This window comes from Microtus ochrogaster, linkage group LG3 (assembly GCF_000317375.1).
Source record: "Microtus ochrogaster isolate Prairie Vole_2 linkage group LG3, MicOch1.0, whole genome shotgun sequence".
In the NCBI taxonomy this organism is placed as follows: Eukaryota; Metazoa; Chordata; class Mammalia; order Rodentia; family Cricetidae; genus Microtus; species Microtus ochrogaster.
In genome coordinates, this window is record NC_022029.1 from 34782 (window position 1) to 45788 (window position 11007).

The following is an 11007-nucleotide window of genomic DNA, read 5'->3' on the forward strand; positions in this document are numbered from 1 at the left end:
GTACTAGGCTCCTAATGAATATTCCTAGTTTTGAATTTCTTTATAAAGTTTGACAGGTATTATATATTGTGCTTCTAATTCTTAATAAATTATATTTTGTGTGCAAATTTTTAGCATTCAGTAATGTTTCTATGAACAGTATTCTTATGTCCTGTTTAAATATTTGTATGTTTCTTTTGCTTTTAGTATTTAACTCAAAAAAAATATGCATGTTACATTATTGCTTTCTTCTGTAAATGATCCCACAAAGATCCAGTGCAGACTAGGTGCAGTATCCAGTTGGAAACTGTACTCTGTGGCCTTCTGTCCTTGCAGGTTTTCAATAAACTACTAAGTCTGGCTAGCACTGCTTCGTCTCAGAAGTTCCAGTCACACATGTGGAGCCAGATGCTGGTTTCCACCTATGGATTTTTGAAATCAATTTCCAACGTCTCTGGCAAAGACATCCAGCCCTTAATAAAGCAGTGGGTGTATCCTTTTTAGTAGGGGCTCAGCAAAGCAGGGAAGGGGATACGCTGTGTGAAAGATGGAAAGGAGGGAGGTGGTCCATTACTATTTCTTAAAATTAGAAATCACTGGCCTATGACTCGGATCTTCTAAAGTTCCTTCCCAAAACTGAGTTGGATTCATATATAAACATGGATGTTTATATTTATAAAATTTGGCTTAGTTTGTGCTATTCCATATGAATGGAGAGGTAGGTTGCATGGTGATTCGGTAAGTACTCTAGCAGGCAGCCTATAGCCGTACTTGTAAGATGAAATGGTCTGGCGACTTTTACATGTGCTTGGAGCTTGGCTCAACTTGAATGGTATCTTGGAACTTGACAGTTTTTGCAGTTTTCTCTTCAAGGTACTATTAATAATCCAGTGAAGTGGCATTACTTTAAAAACACGGGCTTGTCAATGTTTCAAAAATTTTATTTAATCTGGGAAACATTTTTCACAAGAATTTTGAATAGTTTGCCACCTGGGATATAATGAAGTGTACTTTGATCTAGTGGGAATGCATTTGAAAATTGTTAATATAATAAGCTTTTTTCAAAAAAGAACGTTTTCATTTTAGTATGTAAAAATTCCTTTACAATTCTTCAGAGACCAGAGTGGAGTAGTAAAATTTTACGGAAGTTTTGCATTTAATAGAAAGCGAAACGTTTTAGAACTAGAAATAAAACAAGATTACACGTCTCCTGGAACTCAGAAGTACGTGGTAAGTGTTTTCCTAGAAGAGTGTGGTGCCCGTTGATTGTGGTTCCAGGAGAGGAAGGGCTTTCTGGCTGGGGTGAATCATGAGTTTGCAGTGAGTCCTTGAAGGGAAGAGGCTGCAGAGATTTCAGAGCACGCTCCTCAGCTTCCTGTCCTTGGCACCAACTGCCGTCCCTCTCCGTCACTATGTACTTCATAGAGCAGAATTTTATATCGTGACTGGCTTGCCTTTAAATGTAAGGATGTGCATTGGCCATTTTCTAGCAGTTTTAATTGTAGCACAAATAATAAAAACCCTGAGACAGATATTGGGGTTCAACCCCAAAAACCAGAAAAGCAAAGCAGCCGGCCACTGGTGAAGTCTTACCTCTACCAAGGCTAGGAGACCACAACTAAGCAGACTGTCTCTCTCCCATTTTATATTCCCTTTGGTGCTGGCATTAAAGGTGAGTTTCTAACTACCGTCTGGATTTGTTTCTGCTTTGATCTGATCTCATGCAGCCCTGGGTGGCCTTGAACTCACAGAGATCCATCTGCCTCTGTCTCCCAAATCCAGAGATTAGTGGTGTGTGCCACCACTACCTGACTTCTAGTGGCTTAGCTTTACCCTTCTGGCTTTTAGGCAAGCTTTATTTATTAAAACATAAATAAAACATCATTATACTTAATGGTATGTTGTTGCTGTTGTTTTTTTAAAGGGACCACTTAAAGTGACAGTGCAAGAGTTAGATGGATCCTTCAACCATACCTTGCAAATTGAAGAAAACAGTCTCAAGCATGATATACCCTGCCACTCTAAAAGCAGAAGGTAGGTAGTGAGTCAGACCTATAAGCTGGAGAGGAAACTGAAAATCCCCCATGTGAAAGTGCCTGACTAAAATTCTAGTTGTACAGCACCTGTTTACAGGAAGAGCGTCTTACCTGCTAGCTGTGGTCCTTCATGTTAGCATTACCACACATACTTTGTTTGCATCTGATTTTGGTGCTTTTGAGACAGGAGCTCATGTAGCCCTACTAGCCTTTGTCTTATTTCTACCTCCCAAATATTAGAATCGCAGGCATGCACCCTACACACCCAGCTCTTGCTTTCTGTGGTGGAAACATTTCTATCTTTGGAATGATTTTTTTAATATATATATTTATTTTATTTTTAGGACATAGTATCACTCTATAGTTCAGGCTGGCCTAGAACTCACTAGGTACACTATACTAATGCAATTCTTGTGCCTCGGCTGCCCAAGTGCTGGCATTATAGACTTCTGCTATCACGTCTGGCCTTAAATAAATTTTTTATTTGCTTTTTTTGTTGTTGTTCATGAGAGGGGGGGGTCTTATGTATTCCAGACTGATTTGCTTTCAACACCCACTTTCTCCAACTTCGAGGTAGATTTTCTTGTTTTTATACTCCGTTTCATTGTGTATTTACTCTTGTTTGACATTATCTTTTAGCGATTCATAAAGTCCTTTATTTGAACTTTGGCTGCTCGAAAGCTCCATTCTGATTTGGAAATTCTACGGCTTTCAATTGTTATTTTCTTAAATATAGGAATAAGAAGAAAAAAATCCCACTGATGAATGGGGAAGAAGTTGACATGGACCTTTCTGCAATGGAGTAAGTTGCCTAAAAGTATGTAATTATCTTTGAAACGCGAGTTTTTAAAACCATTTAAAGTCAAGCAAAACTGTTAGAAAGAAATTCAGTCCCATTAACTCACTGAAGAAAGAACATGCTCAGATAAGAAGCGATGCAGTAGTGTAGGCACGGGCAGAGCCTCACTGCACAGCCTCTGGCCTCTCTTGCTGGTGCTTCCCTACTCAGTGTTCTCAAACTGATGTGCATGTGACTCACCGCAGAGATCTTAAAGTACCAGTTCCTACTCAGTATGTTCCTTGTGGGCCGAGGTTTAGATTTCCATTGAGCCCAGGGTGATACTGACTGTGTTTGGGGCAGTGCTCCAGAGCATGGTGAGCCGCCTCCGTGCTTGCAAGCTGTGTGAGTGCCACTCTTCTACATTTATGTTTACTGTTAGTCTGTTGTAGCCCCGGTGGTTTTTACTGAGCCTGGCCTTTTTGTTTATGTTTTAACTTTATTTTACATGTACAAGTGTGTTGTGCTTACATGTATGTCTATGGATGACATGCATGTCTGGTGCATGTCAAAAGAGGACGTCAAAAGAGGGTGCCAGATCCCCTGGAACTGGAGTTGTAGACAGCCGCGAGCTACCGTGTGGGGACTGGGACTTGAACTTGGGTCTTTTGTAAAAACAACAAGTATTCTTAACCACTGAGCCATCTCTCCAGTCCCTGGACTTGAATTCTTGATACTTTTATTTCTAACTCCCCACTTGCTAGGATTATAGCTGGTTGTGATATTGATTAATATTTCTTAAGTATAATTTTATACTGAGTATGTCATGAGCACCCAGTACTGAACTGAATTAGTATTTCAAAGTGGCATTCTTTTATTAAACTATTGACATAGACTTGATTTTTACTTTGCATATTACTTGAGAAGTAGATAAGAATAAAGTGATGGGCCTTCAAATTATGATTTCAGAACTTTCTTGAGAAACATAGTTATGAGCCTAGCTTTGGTTTTTTTTGTTTGTTTGTTTGTTCGTTTTTCAATGCAGTCTTGACTGTTCTGGAACACATTTTGTAGACCAGGCTGGCCTCAAACTCACAGAGATCCGCCCACCTCTGCCTCCTGAGTGCTGGGATTAAAGGCATGCACCACCACTGTTGGGAGAGCCTAGCATTTTAAAAGATACTAATGTCAACTAAAATTAATTAAATAAAATAAATGCTCCCTTTTTTATTTCTAATAAGGGGTAATGTTTATAGCTATAGTCAGGTATAGGAAGTTAAAGTTTGTATCATTTACATTTTGACATCTTATAATTGCAGATAAAAATTCCCAGAGTAATATTTTCAGTGGAAAATTTGAAATTTGGTATCCTATGTGGCAACTCTTCATATCTTTAGAGATCTTGTTAGTAAGATTGTGAGAAAGTTAGCTTAACACAGTGAAAAGTTGGTTGAAATTTTAAAATATGACTATAATAAAACTTTGAGTAGCCTGAGAATACTGTGTCCAGAGGAGAGGCTGAGTCGTGACTGCTTTGTTTTTGCTTCTGTAGGTAAGTTTTAAAGTTGTAAAATTGTGTTTTCTCTAGTGCTGATTCCCCTTTGCTGTGGATAAGAATAGACCCAGATATGTCCGTCCTGAGGAAGGTGGAGTTTGAGCAGGCTGATTTCATGTGGCAGTATGAGCTCCGCTATGAGAGAGACGTCGTGGCTCAGCAGGAATCCATCCTGGCTCTGGAAAAGTTCCCCACCCCGGCATCACGCCTGGCGCTCACCGACATCCTAGAGCAAGAGCAGTGCTTCTACCGCGTCCGAATGGCAGCGTGCTTCTGTCTTGCGAAGGTGAGGTTACACAGGAGACTGCCTCTGACTGTTGTGCACTTTACAGAGGCCCTGAGAATGAACTCAAACTCACCTGAGTCTTTAATTTTTTTCTTGGTAACTGTACTTTGGAAAGCTTGTGCCAAATGCTTCTAACAGCATTGATTTAAAAAAAAAAAAAAATTTTATTTTTTTATTTTTGGTTTTTTTGAGACAGGGTTTCTCTGTAGCTTTGGAGCCTGTTTTGGAACTAGCTCTGTAGCCGCCCCATGGTGTCTAACAACCATCTATAGTGTGATCCAGTGTTGTCTTCAGGCATGCAGACATACATGCGGACAGAGCATTCATAACCATAAATAAATAAATCTTAAAAAAAATGGAAAAGAGAGTCTGTGATTGTAGTGACTTATGTTTTCACATGAGAATACATAAAACCAGCACATTTTATTGTTCTGTTGTGGTAGTTCTTTTATTTTGGTTTAGGAATTGAAATTAGTGGTAAATAATCTATAATAACTGTCTATGATTTAACATTCTTAAAATGTTAATCTATCAAACAGTCTTTAAAAATAAAATCTGAACCCAGAAGAATTCAGACAGAAAGCTGAGCGGTGCTGTCTACCTGCTGCGTAACGCATCCGTTGACAGTCTTGCTTCATCTCACTGACTCTCAGATGTTAGAGAGAAGATTATTTGCTAGGAATATATTTCATTGGTGCTCTGAAGAGTTGTGATTTTTGTTAAATTCCTAGCAGAGCCATAAAACTATAGGATAAAGTATTTAATCATAATTTCTTTTATTTCAGATACTTTTTATAGGCCCTAGAATTTCAATAGTAAGAGTTTTTTGTGCTTTTTGTTTTCTTGAACTCACAGAGGTCTGCCTGCCTCTGCCTCCTGAGTGCTGGTATTAAAGGTGTGCACCACTGTCCTGCACTTTAATAGTTAAGGGAAGGAAATGCTTTAAAGTTTTAAACTTTGAACTTTTCTGAAAGCCCTTTTCTCGGGGTCTCTTATGTTAATTTGTTTCCATATTTTAATAATATTTAATAATTTATGAATTTGTTGTTGTTTTGCATCAAGTAATCTAGTACTAGCCTTGCTTACTTAAACATAGCATTTGCTTGGTACATGGAGTTCAGTGTTTCTTTTCCTTTATTTTGTCTTTTGTAATCTTGGAATATTTAGATATTTTTTATCTGTGAAGCCTGGGCTTCTTTTCATGTGCCCAGATCACTTTTAAATAGCTAGAATCGCAGTGGCACTGCTTTCTGGGCAGCTGCTACAGCATGGCGGGCTTGCAGAACTCTTGTGGCCTCATCAGCTTCGGAGTGAGAGACACTGGACACTCAAGCCTATGTACTAGTTCTGAGTTAGTGGTCGCCAACAGAGTGCCAGGGATTTTCACTAGCAATAGTAGGGTGCATGGCTTGAGTAAGAGAAAACAGCCATTCATTCAACATTAGCTTCTGCTCTTGGGTAGGGGACAGATACCTACATGGGAGCACTTAAAGGCCTTGTACATGAACTAGGGGTAGGGGGAGAGGTAGGGGTAGGGGAATGTACCCTAGACTGGCCTGGAACTTATATTCATCAGTATTCATCTTCAAATAAATAATGCATCATATTTAGCTTCATTTTACCCTGAGTAGACTGAAAAACATTTAAAACTCACAGTAATATTTTTATCTTATGAGCTTAAAATAACAGAATTACATCTACCTAAGTGGATAGGGACAAACCAGTCAGAGAAGCCTTTGCAAGTATGCATTCCTTAAGCACAAGAGGATGCTGCATTTAGACATTAACTTGTGCACAGTGGCTGTAAGTGCACATAGGAGTGAGGCTTTTGGTTTATCTTGGGTTGGTTTGTTTGTTTGCTTGGGTTTTTTGGTGGGGGAGTTTGTGTATTTTCCTGGGAACGGGTAATAAAAGACCAACTTCTATTAATTTTCAAGAACTGTAGTGTTGGCTTTTAGAAAGCCATTTTGTCTTCAAAGTGTATTTATAATGGTGATGGAAGCACTGCATCCTCTGACTCTTTACAGATTGCAAACTCAATGGTGAGCACGTGGACAGGACCACCAGCCATGAAGTCTCTCTTTACTCGAATGTTTTGTTGTAAAACTTGTCCAAACATCGTGAAAACAAACAACTTCATGAGTTTTCAGAGTTATTTTCTACAGAAGGTACTCCTTGCTTCTCTTTGTTCCTAGTGCTATTTTTATAATAAGCGAATTGTAGTGATGCTCACCTAGTATGATTTTTTTTATACATAAACTCTTGTATATGTATTTAACTTGGAGATTATTCATATGATAGGTGTGTATTTCTTACAAGTCTGCCTCTGCTCTGAAGTTTCCTAAAATTTTAAGTGGTTGCTAATTTTTTTCAACTTTATACAAATCATATCTACATCACTTGTAACATGAAGAGAAATGAATGCCCTTTGGTTGGTAACCTGTGGAGCTGAGGTAGGGAGTATGTGCACAGCTTCTGATAGACGGCCTCCTAGAATGGGGACAGTACCTTCTGATAGACGGCCTCCTAGAATGGGGACAGTACCTTCTGATAGACGGCCTCCTAGAATGGGGACAGTACCTTCTGAATCAGGAGCAGCCCAGCTCAGAGTACCAAGGCTTTGCTTGCTTGGAGACAGGTGTCATGTTGCCTTTGCCGCCTACAAGGTGCTGCACAGGGAGGGCAGTGCTAGCCACAGCTCTGCTAGATGCCACTTTTATTTTTTTAGAATTAAGAAATTAGACTAAGTGTACAGAGCGTGTTTAGTGTTAAACTTGCAGGAAGTTAGAGGGAGAGCGGAAGTGTAGGTACGTTGAAGCTTGGGAAGGTGACTAGTTGTTGAGTGGTTTGGAAATCATTTACACAGTTAGTCCGAAGAATGAAGACTAAGGTTAGATTAACTAACTCAAACTGGTAATGGAGTGTGGAGTTAAAGAAGAGAAAAGAAATGAAAGTGATGTCTCGATCTTAGTTGAAGAGGTGGGCAGATGCTGAGGACAAAGCAGAGAAAAGAATCACTGGGGTTTGTTTTGTTCCATGTGGAAGATTAGGAACCTCCAGGTGTATTTGATATAACGGAGGCCAGGCTTTGAACAGAAGGGAGGACATAAGAGGTAAATGGAAGAAAAGGTATGAACACAATTTTTTTTCCTCAAGCCTTTAGAAAGGAAATTTTCTTTGAAGTGAAACCGTTTCTGTAGCTCAGATGACTGTGGAAGCAGTGAAAGAGCCCAGAGATTGCTGTGGGACACTTTTAGGGCAGGGCGGGGCGGGGCTGTTACACTCTTGACCTCTTAGCAGCGGAGATTATCAGCACCAGACCTTCTCAAGCTGGCACCTTCAAGGTTCTGTCAAAGGAGGGGGACTCACTAGACCCCCACCCGCCCTTAGGGCATCAAGGCTGCTGCCGATTGAGAGTGGGAGAGTTGCTTTCTTCAGTAGTGTAGCAACTGGAAAGGTGCCATGTTCCCATAAGTGACCCCAGTTAAACTCAGTGGGCCACCCAGAAATAAAGTAGTAAAGAAAAGCAGACAAGATAGTGGAGGGGCAGTCCTGACTGCAGAGAGAAGTAGGATTAGCAGGAGCTGGTGGTGGGGCTCTGGTTAGAGGGGTAAAAACATGAAAGAAAGGTAATATGGAGGTTAGAGATTTTGTTTGCTTTTTTTGGAGGGGTGTTCAGGAGGCAGGGTTTATCTGTGTAGCCCTAGGCTGACTTTAAACTCACCGAGATCTGCCTGCCTCTGTCTCCACAGTGCTGGAATTAAAGGCGTGCACAACCACTACTGGTCTGGCTTTTTTTCTAATAAAAGAAGATTGACTGGACAGGATAAGAACATATGTGTGTCATAAAGATAATTATAAGGCCTTTTTTTTTGAGACAGGGTTTCTCTGTGTAGCTTTGGAGCCTGTCCTGGAACAGGAGGACGCTGGCCTTGAACTCGCAGAGATTTGCCTGCCCCTGCCTCCCGAGTGCTGGGATTAAAAGTGTTTAGGTTGCAGTGTAAAGTTTATTTCTTATTGTGGGTTGAAGTAGGAAACTTGGAAAGATAATGCGTTTTTATGTAACTCTTGTAGTTGGCAGAAGAAAAGAGTGCCTAACTCAAACACTTATATTTCCCTTGTTAAGGTGCAGAGTAGGCAGAGAACGGATTTTCCTGTACGCAAAAGGAACTTTTCCTGTGTTAGTACCTGTTCTCATTGCTGTGACAAAGGCAGCCTAAGGAAGACCGGGTTTGTTGTGGCGCACAGCTAGAGAGGGTGTAGTCCATCTGGCAAGAGAAACATGAGACAGCCTGCCACGGCTGGTCACAGCGCACCTACAGTCAGGAAGCATTGAAATATCAACGCTGGTTCTCATCTTACTTTCTCCTTATTTGTTCTGGAATCCCAGTGGGATAGTGCCACCCACAGGATGGATCTTCCTACCTTCCAGCTAAAGCTCTGGAAATGCCCTCAGACACGTGTGTCTCCTAGGTGACTCTAGATCAGTCACACTGGCAGTGAAGATTAACTGTCACACTACAGTTGATTCTATTTATTACCTCTGTATATTGCCCCTTTTTACTTGAGACAGGTTTTCTTGCTCTGTAGCTCAGGCTGGCCTGGAATTCCTAATCTTCCTTTTTCTACCTCCAGTGTGCTGGCATTAACAAGAATGTACCACCATTCTTGTTGCTGCTCTTTTAAATGAGAAAATGAGTCATTTATTTTTTATTGTCCAGTTTACAAGGGAAAGTCTTTATCTCTTCCATGTTCTAAGGAGGACCAAGATTTCTGTGCATATACTCTTCTATCTAGGGCTTAAATAGCTTTATTTCACTAGCAGAACTTGCTATTTTGTGTCTCATGTTTCCACTAACAGAAAGTTGCTTATAAAATTTTAGAAAAAAGAAAGGTTTGCTGAATTTTAGGTTACTATCTGCTCTTAGTTCAAGGGCTGCTAAGCTGTAGTTTGTTTAATCCCTCTTGCCCATGTGTCATTGAGCCTTAAAAATGATCACGAGGAAGCAACTAGCCAAAGATATGCAGAGTAGTGGATAGTGAAGATGGCAGTTAGAATGAACCAGTGCTAAAATTGTATACCCATTCCATTGTATCATTTAGAAATGGATTAAGACCATTTATATTATATATACTTCCTTCCAGCAAGTGAGGGCTAAGGCACATAGCCTGTAGAATATGTCCAGTCATGAAAATAATCCCTGGATTTCTTACTCATTTTAGCAGTGATGCTTTTAGATGGGTGTGTAGTGGGAGATGGGGTATTAGGCTCCATCTGGATATCTGTTTTATTCCCAAAGTAATGCTCTTCATAGCCCGAATTGCCATAGTAATGAAGTTGAGTTGTGTGCGTAAAACTCTTTTTTCTTTTTTCTTTTGTAGACTATGCCAGTTGCCATGGCTTTGTTAAGAGATGTACATAATCTTTGTCCCAAGGAAGTTTTAACATTTATTTTAGACTTAATCAAGTACAATGACAACAGGAAAAATAAGGTATGGCATTTTCCTCAATGACCAGTGATACTTGTTTTAGGGTGTTATGTGGGTGCCTTTGTCTCCAGAACTGCAATAAAGGAAAGGAAAAATACTTGTTTGTAGAGTCATTTGTGAGTCATTTATTGTGTGTGTGTGCATGTGTATCTATGTTTATGTGTGTGTGTGTTTCTTTATCTTTTCTTTTTTTTAAGTGTGTATGTATACATGTGTTCAGCTTGACTGTGTATGCACTGTGTGCAGGAGCTCATAGAGGCCAGAAGAGGGTAACAGAGCCCCTGGACCTGGAGTTAGAGGGAGTTGTGAGCCTCCACTTAAGTGCTGGGAACCAAATCGCAGTCCTCTGTTAGAGCAATAAGTGCTCTTAAACACTGAGCTAAGTAAGCCACCTCTCCAGACCCCTGAGTGCATCCGCCTGTTCCTTTTGTTGATAATTTCCTCAGTTATATGGTGATCTTTAGATGTGGTATGCTTATACTTTAAGGTGGAATGCTAGGTGATTGGAAGGTCATATTGGTAACAGGGCTTGTAGACTAATGCTTTATTCATTTGTAGGTGTGTCTGTTGGTGGTGTGCACATGGGTCTGTGTGTGTAAGAACGTTTGTGTGTGGGGTTGCATGTTTCTGTGTGTGGCCCTGCAGCCAAACACTGGGATTCATCTCAGGTGACTTCTTGATTGCTGTCTCTCACTGGAATCCAGAGCTTGCCAATTAGTTTGGCTAATTGAGCTGGTCACTTGCTTTAGGGATTCTGCTCTACTTCCTGAGTGCAGGGCTTTCGGGTGGGTTCCCATCCTGCCTGGGTTTATGTAAATACCGGGGACTTGAACTCTAGTCCTCATACTTGATAAAGGAATTGGGAGGGGCTGGAGAGATGGCT

At 40.4% G+C, this 11007-nt stretch overlaps 1 protein-coding gene across 1 annotated transcript in view; it reads left to right on the forward strand.

The window, feature by feature from the left end:
- The first annotated feature begins 318 nt into the window (after positions 1–318).
- Positions 319–11007, forward strand: part of Taf2 (TATA-box binding protein associated factor 2) — a 41558-nt gene continuing 30869 nt past the window's right edge. The window contains exons 1-7 of the mRNA XM_005360608.3: positions 319–470; positions 1095–1209; positions 1904–2013; positions 2752–2817; positions 4382–4634; positions 6662–6802; positions 10017–10127. Of these exons, the coding sequence (XP_005360665.2) occupies positions 376–470; positions 1095–1209; positions 1904–2013; positions 2752–2817; positions 4382–4634; positions 6662–6802; positions 10017–10127 (891 nt within the window). The 5' untranslated portion in view covers positions 319–375. The remainder of the gene's footprint in view (positions 471–1094; positions 1210–1903; positions 2014–2751; positions 2818–4381; positions 4635–6661; positions 6803–10016; positions 10128–11007) is intronic.